This window comes from Homalodisca vitripennis, chromosome 5, assembly GCF_021130785.1.
Source record: "Homalodisca vitripennis isolate AUS2020 chromosome 5, UT_GWSS_2.1, whole genome shotgun sequence".
NCBI classification, from domain to species: Eukaryota; Metazoa; Arthropoda; class Insecta; order Hemiptera; family Cicadellidae; genus Homalodisca; species Homalodisca vitripennis.
In genome coordinates this window covers 115,299,544-115,321,282 of record NC_060211.1, presented here as the reverse complement: position 1 = coordinate 115,321,282, position 21,739 = coordinate 115,299,544, and the positions used below count along the sequence as shown (strand labels likewise).

General features: G+C 33.2%; 1 protein-coding gene across 1 annotated transcript in view; it reads right to left on the bottom strand.

The window, feature by feature from the left end:
• Positions 1-20,241, bottom strand: part of LOC124362755 (microsomal triacylglycerol transfer protein) — a 47,040-nt gene extending 26,799 nt beyond the window's left edge. Inside the window, exons 1-7 of the mRNA XM_046817517.1 lie at positions 20,090-20,241; positions 16,430-16,886; positions 8,323-8,526; positions 6,694-6,843; positions 4,530-4,695; positions 3,494-3,642; positions 1,303-1,463 (exon numbers count right to left, since the gene is read on the bottom strand). Coding sequence (XP_046673473.1) covers positions 1,303-1,463; positions 3,494-3,642; positions 4,530-4,695; positions 6,694-6,843; positions 8,323-8,526; positions 16,430-16,705 — 1,106 coding nt within the window. The 5' untranslated portion in view covers positions 16,706-16,886; positions 20,090-20,241. The remainder of the gene's footprint in view (positions 1-1,302; positions 1,464-3,493; positions 3,643-4,529; positions 4,696-6,693; positions 6,844-8,322; positions 8,527-16,429; positions 16,887-20,089) is intronic.
• Positions 20,242-21,739: the final 1,498 nt, after the last annotated feature.

Genomic DNA, 21,739 nt, shown 5'->3' with positions numbered 1-21,739 from the left:
GGCAAATGGAACGCTCATCAATTTCTTTCAGTTAGTGTCAAATTTAATAAGGAAAAAATAGTTTGTGTCAGTACATCGCACTTGTCTGCACGATATGAAGTTTTGATGCATAACTTCAGCCCATTATCTGTCCTTTGATTTGTATTACTATATTTTTTACAGGAGACATTGTAACTAATCGGAAGTTGCTACACTTCCACAATAAACTTATCTGTATTGGACGTGATATGTTATAAATAAACTAAAAAAACAACATTCTTGTAATCTTTGTTATGTTATGTTTTGGGTCATGGTTTGATTCAAAATTGTGATTGAATTCAAGCAATCAATAATCGAGGTTTCATAATTTTGTAACAATGCGGTGAAAACCATTACAGTGAGCAACACTGATGAAAATCCCCACCTTCCCCCCCAGGAGTATTACGTAAATTAGGGGTGGCCCTCTAATCATTATAATATTTAATAGTATGAATTTTATAGTTGACTGTTCATAATTTCTATTATTTTGTGTGTTGTGTATAAATTTTAATGCTATTTGTTTTATTCAAACCAATTGTATTTATATCTTATTTTATTTTTATTTCGTTTTGTCGTCTTTATTAAATCAACATATCTGCCATGAGGTATTTACTGTTATATGGTACAATGTGACATCATTTATAAATAAATAATAAAAATATTATTAAAAAATTTGAAAATATTTTGAATATTTAAGTTACAAAAGCTGTATGCTATTCAGTTTTTAACTTTATTACAGACATATTTTAAGGATATTTAAGAATCATTACAATTTGATATATATTTTATATAATAAATTTGGAGAGTAGGGCTGGTGAAGAGAATGAGGTATCTGAATTAAAGATTAAATTTCGTTGTGATATACTCACCTTTTACTTGTACAATTTTTCAAAGCTTAATACTTTATTATATCTAAAGAATTTAAATTCTAGAATAAAATACAATAAAATAAAGAAGTTTCTTAGTATTTGTTTCTTGTTCTAGTATTTGTTGTATTCTTAGAAACTTTGTATTCCATTAGAGGGAATACATCACAAGAGAATTTATGCTGATATAATATCCTAACTAATCTTGTCTACATTCTAATCAATGATTCTACTTTTGAAATTATGGAAGACACGAATTCCCTTAAATTGGCCTTAAACCTGCTTACCTTAAAAATGTTGTCTTTTTGTCAATTACTCCTCACTTTTAAATTAAATTGAATTTTACAATACAATATTGTTAAGTATTCTAATCTAATCTTAATACAAATAATGTTAACAAATGGGGGTAATTACTTACAAGATTTTTTTATTTTTGGTATTTTTTAGGGTTTTAACTAAATCTTCTTTTTTGGCTTCCCGAGCAGCTTTCAGTAGTTTGACAAATGCTGAAGCAGATCGAATGGTTCCAAGATTTTCAGTCTTTAGTGCATCTCTATTTTCCTTTACTAAAGAATAGAACTGAAACAGATTCAAAGAAATGTTAAATGCCGTCTAAAATTAAACATATTATATAACATTATTAATGTTCAAAAGTACTAGCTATCACTTCAGTTTGCTGTAGGCTACAATTGATGAGCATAGGTAACCTTAATTTTGGATATCCCCATTAAGCATGTCAGTAACTCATGAATTGTTAGATGAGATATTTTAGGTTGGCAAACTCCAAAAGATCAAAATAAAATTGTGAGATAATTTGAGCACAAATACAACATTGATAACATTTTATTATAATAATGTTGATTATTTATAATGGGATTAATTACAAATTTGTACAGGGTGACACAGAATAACGGGAATTTTTGTAACGCGTCGTGGCAGCCGTGAGCAGGTGGCAGCACTGCGGGACAGTGACAGTGACCAAGTAAACAAGCCGCCATTACAGTAGCCATGGATCAGTGGAACGGGCAACAGCGTGTGTTAGCTATAAAAATGTTTTATAAAAACGGTGATAGTTTGAAAGCTGCCCAGATTGAGTTCCGACGTTTTTACAACTTAGGACATCATGATTCTGTTCCGTCAAAACATGCCATTAGAAGTTGGATTAATAATTTTGAAGAGAGTGGATTAGCTTTAAAGAAGAAACCAACGGGACGACCAAGAAGTGCTCGTACTGCACAGAACATTGATGTTGTACGCCGATCTGTATTGAGGAGTCCACGCCATTCGATTAGTAAGCAAGCAGCTGCGGTTGAAATGTCCCGTGACAGTGTTCGCAGAATTCTTCATTTAGAATTCAAATTTCACCCCTACAAGCTGCAGATAGTGCAACAGACAGTTGAAGGAAAATGATTACCAGTCGCGATTGCAATTCTGCCAACAAATGTTAACACACATAAACAATGAAGATGAATTTCTAAGCAAGTTGTGGATGTCAGATGAGGCCCACTTTCATCTCACAGGTTATGTTAACAAGCAGAACTACCGATACTGGGCAGACAGAAATCCTAATGAACTTCATGAGCGCCCTTTACACGCTAATAAGGTTACAGTATGGTGTGCTGTTTCATTACATGGGATCATTGGACCTTATTTTTTTGAGGATGAACGGGGGATTGCAGTAACTGTCAATTCTGATCGTTACATGGAAATGTTACAACGTTTCGTTACACCTGAATTGAACAATTTTCCAGACGTTCAAGAATCCTGGTTTCAACAGGATGGTGCGACATCACACACGACAGTCAATGGAAGCTGTGCGAGTATTGTTTGGTAACCGTGTCATCTCAAGATTCGGTAACGTTTCCTGGCCCCCTAGATCACCAGATTTGACCGTGTGCGATTTCTTTTTGTGGGGCTACCTCAAAACTAAAGTGTTCACAATTCGACCAAGAACTGTAAATGAGTTAAAACAGAGAATTCGGGATGAAATTAACAGTATTCATGAGGAATCTCCACCGCAGATTTCAAGAATGCATTCGTAGACAAGGACACCACCTAAAGGATGTTGTTTTAAAAAAATCATAAATTCCATCAGTGTTAAATAAATGGCAAGTTTTGATGTTTCATTTAATACAAATAAAACCATTTTCTTCCATCACTCTTATATTTTAGAATTTTTTTTAAATTCCTGTTATTCTGTGTCACATTATAATGATTTTTTATCTTCGGAAATATTTTGCCCTCCCTTTTCATTCTTACCTTTCCACCCTCTGAAACCCTCCATTGCAGAAGCATTTTTAATTGATTTGGTACATCCTACCTGATGATAGCTGTTCAGAACTCTTTAAAGAGAGATATTACAACACTAAAGGACATGTTTCAAAATTATTTTTGCTAAGGTTGCTTTAATACCTGGAGATGTGACCTCAACAGTAAAATGGCAACTGAAATCTAAAAATTGTACATACAACCCTTAATTTTAGGTTACATCACCTCAAGTCTTGCATTCAATATATGTATACCCTCACATCTAAAAACAGGATATTTCTTGTTCTCAGATTTGCCTGCATGCTAGTGTTCTCCTAACATAAATGGCATGGCATACTTACTGATGGGCATGTTCCATCTGCACATGTATTACTTTCTTTGGTTAGAGACAATGAGTATTTCACAAAGAACTGGCCAGTAGATTTTTCCATGGTTTTTATCGCAGCATCTATTGTGTTTTCCTCAATCAGTGCAGCTCCAGAAGATTTTTCTGCAAAATATTTATTTAACATGAACATATATTATGTCTGATTTAATTGATCACATATAATTCATTCTTGAAAGGATCTATTGACCAATATAACAATATTTACAATAGCATGCCCTGAGGAAAGTACAATCAATCTTGCTTAATTCTTCTATACTGGAAATAATGAGAGAATATAAGGATAATTCGACAATTTTACTACCAGTAGCAAATAGTTGTAATATGCTTCTTGTAATTAAGCCAGTGTGTTGCTGGTATCCAAAGTGTTAATATTTTACAATATAGCTATAGAAATGTTATTTAACATTTTCACTATGGCAGTTTATCTACCAGACTATTAATAATTGTAACACTCACTATATTAAACACTGTATCACTCTGTAACTAAATATTAAAAAAAAGATTGACACATTGTAATTTCAAAACTGATCAAGTAACTTATAAATTGATCATTAAAATTCAAGAATCAAAACAACTTAAGTTCAATATTTTGAATAAACCCTCATAATTTATGAAAATGTGGTTGAACAACTTGTTAGTCATTTATTTAGTTATGGTATGTAATCTTGTCAAATACTATTTATTAAACTTTTGTTAAATCTTGTTTTGGATTAAAAAAAATCACAATACCTTGTACATAAGGAAAGAAATTCAGTTCCTACCACATCCTGATTGAGGAAATTTTATCCTTAATGCTGAAATAGCTAACACCAGTCATTGGACAGTGGGAACTCATAGTAGAGACGAACAACATCAATTCTGTTATATACGGGTTAATATTGTTTACTATAGCGAGTTAGCTATTGTAAGATCACATTTTTTTCAAGCAGCAAACCCACTTTTTCATCTTTTCACTCACAAATTTGTAATAAAAATCAATGTCAGGTCACCTTGAAGCTTTATTCCTTGTTGGGAGAGGATAGCACCTCCTGCCTCCTCTCGCAGAGGTATGGATAGCTGGTGTTTCTCCTCAGAGTCTATGGTGTCTATAGCGGCCAAATCTGGTGAGAGGACAATTACACTTCTTCTTTTGGAGGAAACAGTAGCACTCCATAACTGTTAGACATAGACATGCTCAACAGTAACTTAACGGGTAGTTGTGTACTACATCATTTAATGTTAACTAATGTACCTTTTAGTTATAAACTAATAAGACAAAACTTTATCTGTATGTTTTTATCGTTTGACATTGTTAAATTTAATTTATCTTTTAAAAAGTCAATTAGTGGTTTTGAGGTTTTTCAGCAAAATTAGTATTAAAATCTGTTTTTATGTCATTTACTTTTTAAGTGAATGCAAGGTAAGGTCCAATGTAATTGAGTAAAGTTTATAATCATAATCAACTAAAAACTAATTTTATTCCAAGATTAAATTACACTACGCCTTTCATAGCTAGAAAAGGTCTAATTTATTTATTTTTAATCCTTTTTTAAATCAAATTAGATGATTTATTTATGCTATTAAATGATGCAGTAAATTAATCAATTTTACATTGGATTCATTAATAAATAAATTAGTAGTTTGTAGATTTATTCAGTATTTTACCATATATTTTAGTCTCTTTTCAATGATTGTTTAGCGTTTAAAGCTTTTTACTGTTTTATTAAAGTCAACGTAGCTACTAATAGAGTATGAATTGATTTTGTAAATTTTAACAGCTTTTAAATTGGAGCTAAAGTAATCTGACCTGAAAAATTCGATAACCAAGGAAAGTATGCAGAAGTAGGGATAGATCCAGATGATGCAATATTTCGGACAACATTTAATAATAATAATATGAATAAATTGATCAAACAGTTAGAAAAGAAATCGTTGTAAAACACTACTAGATTAGAGAAAGGGTTTCTTTATTTTCCTTATCATATATAATGTTGTATGTTATTGTGGTTTATATTTTTATTTTAATCTCTCCAACAGACTTTTCAGATAGGATGTTTATATAACGGTTTGTTTACGTTTCAGTAAAGCTGTCATTCTAATTTGAAAGCACGTGAAAAACCAATGTGCATTATGCAAAAAAAAGTTTTTTCCCCTTTCAAAACATAAACCTATAGCCAGCAAAAAGAAGTAGTCACTTCAACAAGAAGCAACAGTAACCTCTCACTAGCACAGCTGGATATCTACTATATACACCCTGACATCAAAATGGCCATAATAGTTCTGTCCCTAGTGGCTACAGAGCGAACAAGCTTGACATTTTGTGACATGAAATTAAAGTTTTTTCTGTGCAAAACAAACATCCATAGCCAGATAAAAGAAGTAGTTACTTAAAAAATTAGTCATAATTTATTGAGGAAAGGATCATTTGATATGCACATTTGTGTTTGACCTACACATTGCCTAAAGATAGTTAATATTTTTAAATATATAAAAATGAGTCTAAACTGATCAAAGATATTCCAAATATGAAATGACTCCAATTACATTTTCTTGTTGAAGACAACATCAAACAAAGTGTATGCCTCCACAAAAGCAGTAAACTCATGGGTTTTACTGCTCTAATTGCAAAGAAAGTGTGGCGGTGGATTCTGTAGATTGCATCAATTGTATTGCCAGAGAGAAATTCTATTTTGAGTTCATATTCATAGAACTCAATTCACAATTAGGGCAAGTGGACTCGTTCAGACTTGTTCTCTGGACAGGGTAAATGTTTTAAAAACATGCTTGTTCAGAGACATATACATATATCCTGTCTATCTTATATTATATTAAATATACTATCTTAATTAATTTATGGTAAAATTGCCTCTCCAAGTCATCACTTAATCAGCCTTGTGGATTTACGGTCATTCCAATAATTGTTTGTATGTTTGCCCGATGCTTAGCTTGGTCTACTTGGACTCTATCATTATTTCGCTTTTGAGGGGATGAATAGAGAGATAGATCTCACTTATTGTGTTACAATTTGATTTATGTCTGGTTAAACAAAAGGTTAGTCTGAAGATGTTACGTTTTTTAGAAATATTTAACACTGTACTGTTAAAAAGTTAAAAATCACTTACATCACTTGTGAACAGAATGAGACAAGATTTTATTTATTGATTCTAAGTATACCTGTTGAGGATGTAAGATGTAGGGTAACTCTGGTTGTGAGTGACAGTTGGATTTAATCTTCTCAACCATATTCCTGTCAAGGCTGGTGTAGACCACTTCACATTCACCTGACGCATCTGTCTCCTTCACTTCTTGGGTGGTCAACTGGAACTATAACATACATATAGCTTTGTTAATGTGTTTATAGTACAGTTTCTACAATTATAAATAGAAAATCCCCTTTTATTTTAAGTAATTCACGAAGTAAAGTTAGACTGAATGAGAGGGGAGTTCCACACACAAGTAGCGCACTAGATAAACAAAGCTGCCAGGCACATAAAACATTTCCTCCTGAGGAAATAAAATTCTTGAATACGCATTTTCAGTTTGCAGCTTAAAAAAAAGAAAAAGAAAAAAAGCGCAACCAACTGTCAAAAAAGTTAATACATGAATAATTTTATAATACTGGATTTTTAAAGCAATGTGTATACTACTAATATAGAAATGATACTGGGATTATTTTAGGAATGAAGAGAGAACTAAATTCTTCAACTTTATATGTGCAAGTTGTAGTGGTTTGGTGGGGGAATAAAATAAATCTATAAAATAATATCTATATCTTCTTGTTCCATCTCCTCAGGCAAAATATAAAGTTTAATTCTCATGTAAAATGTACCTTTTCCCAGCATAGTCAGATAATGAATGTGCGCTATTGGTACTTTGTTTTATTTGTAGTGTTGTGATCATGATTAGGAAAAGTTCTAAAAATAACTGAAGATTTTCCCTAACAAACTTTAAGATTTAAACAATGTAAAATGCAGGAATAGTTGGGATTTTACGTCTTTTTAAACATGTCTCTCCACGAGTCTATAATCTAGTTGAAAAATTTATCCAATCTTTGAAGTTCCTTCCTGAAATATTGTACTGTATCTTATAAGAGATATAAAATAATTAATGTATACAGATATTACAGTCTGGATGAAATGTTGCTAATATCAGAAAATACATCAGTTTTGGAATGCAGTGAGTAAAAAATTTAAGAAATGTCTTTTAGAATTGTACAATTTCTGACCATTGTTTTGAACCAATCATGCATTTCTGTAATGTAATTCTCAAATAGGATTTTTCAGTGATAATTGATAGTCACCTGCAAAAAGTATCAGTTTATATTTTATATTTTGGGAGAGATTGTTTATGAAAAAAAAACAAAAAACAAAATAGGACCCAGTAAGTAGATAGTCCTGTCCTGTGACATGCTAGCAGTCACTGACCTGTGGTCTGAGAAACATTTTACCCTGAGTATCTGTCATTTTTACCTTATGAAATCTGTTTTTTTAAGAAGAACTGAAAAAATTAATATCATTTTTCAGTAAATCTGAAATGTTTTAATTTTATGAGAACTCATAGTTCACACTGTCAAAGGCCCTGGAGAAATTGTATATATGTTTATTATGAAAAAATAATAAAAATAAAGTTAAATAAATCCATAAAATAAAACTAATTTATTTGAATCTGTATATTTATATGACTGTGTATGCTATAATTTTGTACAACTATTAAAATGAGAATATGATTAAATTAAACATTTATAAAACTTAAAATTAGTTTTTTTAATAACATTGTAGTACATAGATTGCAGCAAATATTTACCTGAAATAAACTTGCAATTCCTTTTTTCAAGTTAATTATAGAAATATCTTCATTTTGGTTGATATAAACAGATTTAACATGGCCGTTGTTCCAGTGCAGTAGAAAATCTCCATTCTTCAACTCCTCTAGTTTAGAAGTGTGTGTTATAAAACCTTCTGGAGCTGGAGCTTTTCTAGATTTTATTGATAGTTTTGGATTGACTATCTGAAACATATCATCAATAACACTGGTTAGTGAAATAATAATGGCCTATTTTATTGTTTGGCAGAATTATGTCACAACTTCACAAGCAAAATCCCTTAAGACAGCTAAAAAGATACAATCAGTAATATAATATATGAATTACAATTAAAATGTAACCACATATAAGTTGTGAGAAAACCACAGTAAATAAATCAAAATTATGTGAAGCATAACTTATAATAAAGTTCTCCACTGTAAAAATTAAATTATGAATTAATCTCATAGGTGAATAAATTGAAAAAGTTATTGAGTGTTTTGGGAGAGCCAAGGAATTAGTGTTGCAATGATTACAAGGTGACTGTTTATAAAGGCAAATTATATCCATTCCAAGTATTAGCTTTGAAAAGTCAACAAGTAAAATTGACACCTATAGTCTACATGACTGAGTTTGATCAAGTCTACAAACTACTATTATAGCCTTCTTGTGAAGCATAAATAGAGCCTTTGTTCTAGTAGATTCATGACCTCATACGATTTAATCATAGCTCATATATAAGTAGAAACATCCATAGTAAGCTGTCAACAAGATCTTTGCCAGAAAATGAAGCCAACCTGTGTAAGACAAATAAACCTGCTAAGTTTTTTAATTACTTTATGGATGTGGCTGTAAAGGACAAATTACAGTGTATTACTAGAAAAGGAAATCAGAGCTAAAGTTAGGACTAAGACAAATATCCCAATTATTACTATATTAAAAGAGTTTGAATTTTTTTTAAAAGATAAATAGATTTGAAAGTTTAGCTTTTTTACATTTAAATGAAGAGCATTTTTTCCAACCACTGAAGATATTGGTTTTTAAATGTTCCCTGTCTCTGTCGGAAATGCTGAAGGATGTATCATCTGCAAAGAGACACCAGTTGCTCTGATTTACAGCTGCAGGTACTTTGATTACAAATAAAAGAAAAAGAATAGGCCCAAGGACATAACCTTGTGTTACACTAGTAATACAAATGCTTTGTCTTGTGGCACACCTTGTAGGCAGCTCACTAGACTAATATATAGAGATGCAACCTGAACTGTCAATACAAGGAACAGCTACCACTTGCTTTCGGTTAAGAACAAAAGATGAAACCCAATCCTAAGCCCTGCCTCTGATACAGACTTGGTGGAATTCTTTATAGAAGCAATTGTCAGGGACTACATTGAACGAGTTGCTTGATCTAAAAATAAGACATAGGCATATTGGCGGGTGGCCATCAATGAAAGGACAATCTCATGAAAGAAATGAAATATAGCGTCTGGAGTGGAAGTGTTCTTTCTAAACACAAAATGCTGGAAAAACACTCGAGACACCTAAGAAAAAGCCTTTAAAGTATAGCTATTGGTCTATAGCTCTCTGGATCCTAAGGATTTGAATTCTCAAACAAGGGTTATCAATTACCGCCTTGAGAGGTTCGGAAAAATATAGAATGCATTTATTAAATGTGTTAGGGGTGCCACTAAAAATTTGGCACAAGACTTTAAGGTTTATATATTATATTCTATCTCGTCCATTGATGAGTGATTTGATGACCTTTAAAACCTCACTTTCATGAGTTAGAGCCAAGTACAAAGAGGGACCTATTGTTCAAAGATGATTTATAGAACTCAACTGAACTGAACTGGAGAAGGTCATCAACTCAACCTGTTTTTCTGGGTGAAAAAATCCTTTGAACAACTGAGATACAACATGAGGAACCCGTTCTACAACTCTCTCTAGTGTAATAAATGAAAGAAGTGTAAAGTGTTTTCTCTCTCTAAGTGGGTTTGTCATTAATAATTTCCATGCACCCATTTGAATGTTGTTGGAATCAGATTAATTAGATTCCTTACCAAGTGACTATTCACAACAAAAGACAGTGATGATAGTATAATTATTGTACTTTAATGATAAAGCCAGTGGTTATATATCAATCCTTAGACAACTTTGAAGCGTATTAACCACTCAATGCCAGAACACCACTCACAACCAGACTGACATTACAGTCTCTCTTGCAGACTTTTAAAACAACTCTGCTCTTGTATCAAAATCCAGTGAGTTTCATAGCTGCTATCAGCACCATGTCACATCATGACTTTACAACCACCATTCTTCATTGTACGAGGAAATGTAGCAGCAATGTATGCATGTATGTATAAAATTAAATATGGCAATCAACCTAAATCTGAATTATATCTTCCCTTGTATTCTTCAATGGAGGTACTTCATTGAATTATGGACCAATTGATCTTAATCCTTACTTGGAGATATGAAGGAAAGTTAGTACACCCAGGGAATTAAAGTGATGACTTCAACTTTCCTTGAATGCAAAATTATCTAGTTAATTACTCCCACATATACTTGGTAAACATTTGTGTCTTATATTCATGAGTAAGGACATTTTGAGTCCAAAAAATATGATTATCAACCTATTTTGAATGGGAAAGCTGCTTTAGTGACAATGTACCTAATTTAGCAGCCTCTGGACATAGCACTTCCTCACTCGTGACGTTAATTGATATCATGAAAGGGGGTGCTAAATCAGAGCAGTGGCCATGTCTATGCTTTGAATAACACCTCCTTATCCAGTACCTTGACCATTTCCTTATCTTGACTTAGCACCCCCTCGATTCTATTTACAATGGTTACAGTCTTGCTGCGTTCACTTACTTATTCCTTAAATAATGTAGTAACGGAGCAAATGGCTTGTTGGATCACGTTAGTGCCCGATCACTTTTTTTATTCCTTCAGCTACTGTAAATATTCCATGCCACAATGTCCAAAAATCCCATTTATGTGTTCAGTACCTTAGATGCATGTACACAATTTTGTTTATTAAATTGAATTTTATAGCAATATTTAAATAGCATCCATGATACACTAAATGGGACCATGGATACTAAAAGTCAGATAATACTATACACTGTCATTGGTGTTTACAATACATTACTGTCTCTCAAAATGCTTGGAATTTCCTGTTTCATTAGAAACTTTGGGATATGTACATAATATTCTACTTGTTTTCTCCTTGAAAAGATTAAATTTGGATTATTGCGAGCATTTTAAAATAAAAAGAACTTCGGTCTAAATGTTCCTACCAACATACAACATTTTATTTTTATTTATGTAGATAAAATTGCAGAGAAATTATTTATTAGATTATTCAAGTAAGCTGCACTGACTTGCTGCATGCTTTTTTAAATCAATCAATTTATAACTAGCAAAAATGTATAAACTTAACACATTATTTATGTTATTCTGCTACAATATACGTACTCAATAAATTACTCAGATAACAAATATAAATATATAGATAAATAGCAGATAAATGCCACTGGTTATAGCGAATCTCTTTTCATCCAAGCAGTAGCGTAGCCAGAAATTTCTTTCGGAGGGGGGGTCCGAAACCGGAGGATCAGGGGGGACGTTTTGTGTGATATTTGCCAATGAATTCACTGGTAAAAGGTAAGTACCAAAAATATGGAGCTTTAATAACTACGCCTTATAGAAAGTGGAAAAGATGTAATAGGCAAATTAAACTCTCACAGCAACTCTAGTACCACAAATTTTCTTGTATAGCTACAGAAACTTTACGAAGTTCGATTCTGGCCGAGTTGAAGGCACCAAAGTGATGTTGGATTCACTGGATAAGAAAGAAAAAGAACAAACAGAGCTTCATTCAAGCCTATAATTGACTCAACTATATTCTGTGGAGAAAAATGAAATACCCCTTCGGGGACATTGGACCATTGACGGCCGAAAACCCTTTAGAAAAGAAGGGCGATTTTCGAGCGTTGCTCGGGTACAGATCAAACTAACGGTCGGAAAATGCACCGGAAAAACTCTACTGATTAGAAGTTCGGCCACTTTGGATTTCACTGATTGGGGTATTTATGAATGAGTTATAATGACGATTTTGTGTATCATTACACTGTAGACGAGTATATAATTATCGGAAAAAATTCACTTTCGGTCGGAAATAAAATACACCTGAAAAACTCTAATGATTAGAACTTCAACTACTTCGGACTTCGGTTATTGAGGTAAACGTGGTATTTTGTATTGAGTTAGGACGACGATGTTTTGTTATCATTAAACTGTACTCGACTACCTATATAATTATCGAGAACAAAATCACTTTCCGGTCGGTAAATACCGAAGAAAAGCTCTCTACTGATTCGTTTTTGACGATTTTGGATTTCACTGGTTGAGTGGTTGAGGTAAAAGTAGTACTTATTAATTATGTTTAGGACATTGAATTTAGAGATTAATTCAACGCCGACTAAATAAATATATAATTATCGAGAAAAAAAAAAAACAAAAATAATCACTTCCCATCGGAATATACTAAGGAAAATGAAATAATACCTCAGTCAGTGAAATCCAAAGTAGTCGGAAGTTCTTATCAGTAGAGGTTTTCCGGTGTATTATCTGACCGGAAGCGATTTTTTCAATTTTTTCTTTGATAATTATATAAGTATTAGTCGGCGTTCAATTGATGCCTAAAATCAATGTTCTAACATAATTCTAAGTACCACTTTTATCTCAACGACTCAACCAGTGAAATCCAAAATCGTCAAAATCTGATTCAGTAGAGCTTTTCCTCAGGTATATTCCGACCGGAGGTAAATAATAATATAATAATAAAAATACTTTTTATTGTGTCAAACAATAATAAAAATTACACACAATCGTCAAATTTAATTATTTAGAAAATATGTATATCTATTTTAAATTGCCCCCATTCATACCCTTCATACACAGTCCACACTCATTCCTAAGACTGATACATACTTACAAGCCATACGTTTTATATTCTAAATTTTACCACCAGAAATAGAGGATGATCGAAAATTACTTTAAAATTTCATCCCAGCGGCTCATTATAAACTCTTCCACTGAATAAAACAACCCTCGACACCAAAAAGTGTCTCAATCGACCTTTAAATTTTGTTGGTTAATTCAAATTTTTTTATTTCATCAGGGAGCTTGTTGATCAGCTTAACACCAAACCTCGGATGGCAAACGTTTGAATGCGGCTGTTCTGTGCGGATGTAACCGAAGGTTGTCCCTGCCTCTTGTCCCGTATTGATAGACGCCCTGCCGGGACGAATCGCAATCGCACTTAAAATCGGCAGTACAGGGCGACATCGAGGATGTAGAGACAGGACAAAGTTAGGAATCCAAGCTCCCCTAAAGGCATCTCTGGCATGAATTTTGGGATTTAAATTTTGAAATGATGCGGACAGCTTTCTTTTGACTTCTAATTACTCGCTCAAATTTGTATTTAGAACAGCTGCCCCATAGCCTCGACTCGTACATTATATGGGGGTGTACAAGGCCATTTTAGTACATACCAGGAGCAAAATTTTAAAAAGGTTCCGTAGAGCATAAATGCCTGAAGAAACCTTTGAGCAGGTACTTTCAATGTGATTGTCTCAAGTCAGACTTCGATTAAGGTACATTCCGAGGAACTTGGTGGAATCAGTTTCCTCTATGCGGACATCGTACTGAATACAATGAATTCAGTTTTTTTTCCCTCTCAGAAGCGATGAGTTCCGCCTGCTGATGTACACAAGGAACAAGACTGGTCCAAGTATAGATCCCTGTGGGACTCCATAGTTTCTAATTTAAAATGATATTAAATGTTTTTTCTCGATAATTATATATGTATTAGTCGGCGTTCAATTAATACCTAAAATCACCGTTCCTAACATAATCCTAAGTATCACTTTTACCTCAACCACTCAACCAATGAAATCCAAAAATCGTCAAAACTTGAATCGGTTGAGAGCTTTTCTTCGGTATTTACCGACCGGAAGTGATTTTTTTTCTCGATAATTATATAGGTACGGTGTACAGTTTAATGATAACAAAAATCGTCGTCCTCTAACTCAATCGAAAACCCCACGTTTACCTCAATTATTGAAGTCCAAATTAGTTGAAGTTCTAATCAGTAGTTTTTCAAGTGTATTTTCCGACCGAAAGTGATTTTTTTTCGATAATTTATATACACGCGTTTACAGTTTATGATACCTAAAATCAACGTCGTAACTAAATTCTAAGCAGTCACTTTACGTCCCCACGACGAATTTGAACGAAGTGGTCGCTAATTTAAACTGTTCGCCGTGTTACGGTTTCAGGTTACTTTGCGACGTCACGTGACCGCGCCCTATAGAAATACCGTGATTACACAACACTATCCGAAAGGCCGAGCCCCAAAGTATCGTTTTATACCATATGATTTAAACGAAAGGACAATTATATTTTTTAACAACGGTCACTTCAATCAGTGAAATCAATCAATTTAATGTTTGTAGACAAGAGTAATGATAACTGTCCTTTTTTCTCCTGCTCCATGCTTTATTTTTTTAATACGTCTTAAAAATTTCGGGGGGTGTCCGGACCCCCTGGACCCCCCTTCGCTACGCCACTGCATCCAAGTAAGTATGCTAGTTAACACAGTTTTTAGATAAAATAAGAAGTGGCTGTTAAGGTACATTATTATTTTTTGTGGAAACAGTTTTTAATATAAGATTACTTTATACTTCATATATTAACAGCAAAATAGTAGTGGAGTTTATACATTTCATGAATTAAATCTTCAAAGAAATAACTCCAAATTAATTGTCACTAATTTTTATCTCTTTAACAGCAACTCCATGAACACGAAAGGCTGTTATCCCTTTAGATTACCACATTTTTAATCTAAAATAACACATTATCTTAAACATTAGTTAATTAGGCTTTGCAATCAAATAAGCATCTCCCAGGAGAGACATCAGGAAGTTGACTATTCCCAATGGTGCTAAGCCACCTTCCGTTTAGTGACCAAAGATAATAATTTATACAAACTTGCATTACACCTGGAATCAGGGAGTGGGGGTGCTCCTTCTCCACCATCACACGCTGTTGCAAGAAAAATGCTGTGGGTTTATCTTCATACATCCATCGCCGAATGGTACTATGTATGTTCTATTAGTTTTAACTTCCTAATCTTATTTTATTAAGAACAGAAATGTGATAAATATATGGAAGGAAATAGAATCACACATTATAGTACTACTGGGATTTTAAGAGAAACTATTGTCCATTTAAGTTGCAATGTATTCCCAGACTTGTGAGTCTTGTGACTGTGACTTGAATTGGCCTTCAAGCCTATAGCAAGATAATGGCCAATTCCTTGAAAGGGACTTCTAGGGAATAAATGTCTATTCTCTTAAGATAAATATAGGAGATGTTACTCATTAGTGATGTGACTCATGCTTTAAAATACCTATCTTGTTTACCAAGAAGCAGATATAATTTTACCTCATATGTGAAAACATAATACCTAGGACAGTAACATTCTCAGAATTCATATCTGCTGAACTGAGGTGAGACAGTCTTGACTGTCTGCTAATTTATACATCTTTCCATGCATCAATTAGCCATAAATCTTAGCTGCAGAGTACAAAGGTGCTTTAGCCCATCCTAGGTATGGACCTCTTCATTTACCTAATTTAGATGTGCTCTCCATTATGAACACACAACTAAGTCTTAGCTACAAAAGTTGTTAAACTATTTCAACACCCAAACTTGTTGCGAGCCATAACAAGTAAATGCCCAAGTAAATGTGAAAGTCTTGCTCAGCCTCACAAAAATTTGGAGAATTAAATCTTGCAGATCAAACCGAAAGTATCCCAGAGAAATGTGAAAGAGAACCAGAGGTGACAGTGGATGTTAATTATGGATGATACAGCTCTTCAGGACCATTTTAATATATTTTTACTGAATCCTGCATTTGTAAAATGAACAAATAAAAGACATAGAGTTCTGATGAAGAAATCAATGGCATCATATATTCATAGATATACCACTAAATTCTACCTGAAGAGTAAACTATCATAGACTGGATCAACTTACCTTGAGCTTTAGCAGCTTGTTCAGAGGTGACGAGGCGCTCTGCCACACGGTCTCAACAGAGAGGCTGGCTGTCACCTGGAATCCTACGTCCTTGCCTCGGCCTGGAGCAGCTTCATTGAGCAGTAGGGTAGCGTGGTAGCTGTAGAGACATGCAGAGGGTGGCTCAAACAAGCGGGGGCCTCCAGCAGCAGCTGTTGAGGACAACAACACAAACCCGTAACACAGGCACAGGCCGCCCCACACTGACAGTAACAGAGCCATCAGGCTTACCAACATATCTCACCAACCCCACACACCATGTCTCTAATCTCACACATCACCACAATTTTCACCTTTATGGCACTGTGCCAGTATTTTAATACAGTTCTAGTGTTCTCAGACTGTGTAACTTAACTTTGGTCATTCATATTACTATGTTTATTTAACAACTTGATATGTTTTTTCGTATCAGAAAACACTGAAATAATGTAACTTTTTCCTAATAACGTTTTATTGTTTTGTACCGAGAGTTTGTAATAAAATGGGACTAACAGTAATATAAATTTACTTAACAAGTTGTACAATGACATCCATTACATCATGAGGGGAATGTTGTACAAAAATGTTAAACCTACTTGCAGCCAACAATTATATGTTGTTCTGAGATTTTATTATTCTATATTAGGTCTACTATTTTACATGTTGCCATTTTAGAGAACATGCCAAAAACTAAAGGCTTTATTTTACTTTATTCATTAAAACAATGGCAGATGTTATGATAACAAAGTATAAGTACTTAGCTGGGCTTGGTCAATACACAGATCAACTAATTATAATTGCAAACTTATATTATACTCACTAGGGCTTTAGTGGGATTGTAATGAGATTGTCTTAATGTTTGTATTATTTCCTAACATTACAGAGTGGGTAAAAACTGTCAAGCCTGCATCTACTTGTTTAATAACATACCATATTGAATATATTCATAATTTTATTAGTACAGTATTATATTTTACCTCGATAGTGTTGTGCCCAAAATAATGCATTCTTGTTGTTTATTCTGAAAGACTACACATAGTGTAGACAAACATAACGCTTAAACTTATCTGAGAAAAGTACTAGATCCAATAATGGTTATGGTTTGATATACAGTAATACGAATGAATGACAAAATCACATTAATTATTTATTGTCTTGCCTAATAACTCACAACTTTTGCCTTCATCTAAATTTAAGTGCATAAACATGTTCATAGTTTGTTTATGCATAATTTGATGTCTTATACAAGAGTGTTGAACATTTTATTATATATTAGGAAAAAAGCGTTATTTATCTTTGTGCTCTGTTAAGGAACAAGTTCAAAAACTAAAGGCATTTTTAAGATTCTGTACCAAGATAATGTTAAAGTACACTTTAAACATTTAATGTTTTCAATAACACAGGACTTTAATTTTGTACATTTGGGCTCTGATGACCACAAATTTTAAATCCCAAAGAATTTCTATTATAGGTGAACTTTAATTTATCTAAGCTACCTTTTAAGTATGTTTATGGTACCATCATTCCATTTATTTTAAAAAATTGGATTAATGTTGCATTTTATTATATTGATAGGAGGAGCTCAAGGGGCCCAGGATATTGAAAGACCATATTAAAGTTGAAAATACTGATATGTTATTGTTAATTAGTTACCAGAATGAACACTTCTCTAACTACAAATAGATTTTGCTAAGGATGTTAAACTGATTTCAACAAAGTTCTGATTTTCCTGTTGAACAATGTCAATTACCATATGTGGAAGGAATTTTTGCATAAAAATTAACACTATTATTTAGCTTTAGCTATATTATAACAAGATTACTCAGTAACCATTTCAAATTAAAAAAAATAGTCCAAAAATAATAATTTTGCTAAAGACTTTAATACAACAATTTTAGGTATAACATTAAAACATTTGAGATGATTAAGTAATTGGCCTTGATGTGTTGAGCCTGTAATTTTCGTGTTAAAATGCGAGTAGTATGCGAGTAGTATAGACTGTACACATCACTGATACAGGTACATTCACACACAGCACTAAATCACTGTTATCATAGCCCACATCATCATTTCCTCTGAAAGGCATACAAATATCATTTCCAGTGTCCCCAGTCTAAGGCATACAAATATTTCAAATCTCTTGTTTTGATCTTTTGAACTTAGCTTAATGGGAAATACCCCATCCTTTGTATCAATCACTGAGTGCATGAGTCAGAACGTTCAGCTTTATATTCAGTATACCTTTTATCCCTCTTTGAGATTTGTTTGTATATTTTTAGGAACAAATTGCATTATTTCATGATGTAATAAAGTTTGATTTTGTTCTATAAAAAATCCCTTTGAAACGAAAATATTATAAAGTTGTCCTGGTTAATGCCTGAATAATTTAGTAAATAAGTAAGCAGGTCAAAGCTTTTATCTCACATGCATAACTGAGTTTAAAATCACTAATTGCTTGGGAACTCTGTAGTTTGATGTACTTCTAAAGTTTGTGTGGTTTTGGAGTGATCTAAAAGCAGCTACTCAAGTATGAAACTAAGTTAAATATGTTGATTTCAAAAAAATTTTCATTTAGAAAGAACATTAGCCTTAAGCAAACACTTTTGATTTTTTTTTTATCCCAATGAAGGTTGCAATGATAAACTGTACTGAAGAACTTGACATGGTCATAGATGTTTCAACTCTTTGGACAATATTGTAGGAGAATCTACTAGAACAATTAGATTGCCTATATAACAACGTTTAAAAATCACATAGAGAAGTTCCACCATGGTATGTAATATAATGAAATCTTATTGTCAGTCTAAGAAGGTCTGTAGTGCATATTGCATGTGAGTAATTTAGGCCTACTCCTTGATTCAGAGTTGAAAATCATTGGTATAAAGAATAAAAAGGAAGTAATTCCACAGTTAATATGAAATACTACACCCTGATTAAGAAAATCAAAAGGTCTATCTTGGCCAACTAGGCGCAGATTTATTTTGAAATATATGAGCAAATAAAATCTTAGTACTTGTGTATGTATGTGATTCTGATTTCCAAATGACAAGGTTCAGAATAGTAGTCTATTATTACAGTAATCAGTGACGGGTCCAGGGGAGGGGCCACGGCCCCATCGAGAAGTTGGAAAAGGATGTTTTTATGAGTAAAATACTTGTACGTAACCATAAAAGAATAAAATTAACTTAATTTCAAGAACTGAACTTTGAGTATGATTAAATTCCTTTCAAAACGTTTTATTTTCGTGTCGAATTGCATAATTATCTGTTACAGTAATGGTAATGGTTCCCCCCCCCCCCCGGAAAATGAAGACTATATCCGCCCTTGGCAGTAATAGATAAACATCTTACATTTGATATAATTATTTATGTATAAGATATATAGTAGTCTATCATATTGCCTGAACTTCTATGGACCAATCAAGTCAATAACTCACAACAACACAAATCTGAATATTATCTAAAGTGCTCTAAAATTAAAAACGGAATGTTATTACTATTACTATTACTAGAATGTGTTACTAATTTGATTCTAATTTATCAACTAGGTTAAAAAATAAAATGAAAATGAAACTAATTAGCTTCTTAGAAGAGTATTATCTAATTCATTTAAGATCAGGGTATGAATGTACGATGTGATTACAGTAGCTAGTTGTATACACTCGAGGAGCACCACCAGCTCACAATCTCGCACTGAGAAGCACGCCTTATCACACTACCTACACTCTCGCAGCACTATCACATCGGTATCAATAACGCGACTGAGACCTGTGCCGGCGCGGCGGATAGCGATAATGAGGGCCGCTGCCGCACGCAGTGTCAGTGGAGAGCGGTGGCGATGACGTAGCGGGTACCGTTACCCGCGGTCACTGACTCTGCGCCCTTGCTCTGCCCCCTCCCCTCACATGCGCTCAATCCGGTACTGTTGACACACGTTATTAATCATTTAAGTTTTCCGGTTCGTGTTTCAGCCGGATATAGTGAAACGACCTTGATTTGTTCCCTATATAAACAATGTTAAATACTTTTACACCCGCATTTGTGGTCGTTAGGTTATAGATGTCTCTTTGGTTAAAGACTTGATTAATACGCATGCAAAAGATTTTACTTTTCTTGATAGAAGTTTGAGATACATTCCGAAGAAACAATGAAAAAACTTTAAAAATCTGTGGAACAAAAAGTCATCCAATATTTTGCGATTAAAAGTACGGACGTAAAAGTGTTTTCACATTATTGTTATGAGGCTAATGAGAACCACCGAAGAAAGGGGATGGTATGTTTTTGTTGAGGGCAGTCTCGCAATGTTGCTTTTCTGAATTAATTACGATACGCATTTTCTGTTACGCACCTTATACAGTAGCCTCAAACTTTGTTGTTCCAAAGGCAATATTTGGTACGGTGTTTACCTATTTCTTGTAGTTAAAACTTTCCGAGATAACGTGGAAACTTTTTAGTAAATGTTTAGTGATTGAAATATCGACCACTTACTTGTATTTTTCCCCAGTGTCCATAAAATTTACATAAATTTGTTGTAATAGGGACTTATTGGTTGATTGTTTCCGAGCAATGTCATATTCTGTAACTGGGCAAGCCAAAATAAAATATAAGACCTGCCTCTTATATTAGGCAGTGAGTGGCTCATAACCTACAAGTACTTGTAATAACGTTCTTGCTGCAACCTGCTTATTGTAAGAGGTTGAAACTTGAGTTTGTGGTTGATTTAACAACCGCCATGAGTACAAGATTCCTGTAAGGTAGTGATTGCAGAAAACTAGAGACAACTTGTTTACAACCAACTATATAATAGGTAAGTATTTTGCTTTTATACGAAGTTTTAGCATAAGAAGTTTAGTAAACAAAAGTATCATTAGACCAATTTAAGTGTTATAAGTTTCTTCTTTTTAAATCCCGTAAATTATGATGTAAGATAAATCTTATATACTTTACACTAGTACTAGTATTAGCCTGGGTAGATTTATCTTATATTACGTTAAATTGGAATTGTATTACAGGCAATTCGATATTATACAGCTTGAATGTGTTGGAAACCAAAAACTAACGAGTAAAATGTATTAAATTTGTGGTTACATTTAATAGAAAATGTATAATAGTAGGATAACTCTGAGTAACATGTTCAGTAAGATTTTTTTAACCATTAATTTGTCCTGTAATATATATCCGATGTTCGTAGTATTTTTGCAACAATATGTTTAGTATTTATTCTCTCATCCAAAATATTAAATTTAAACTATTAAATTTTCATGATTTGTTGAAATTTAATTCTGAAAGTATC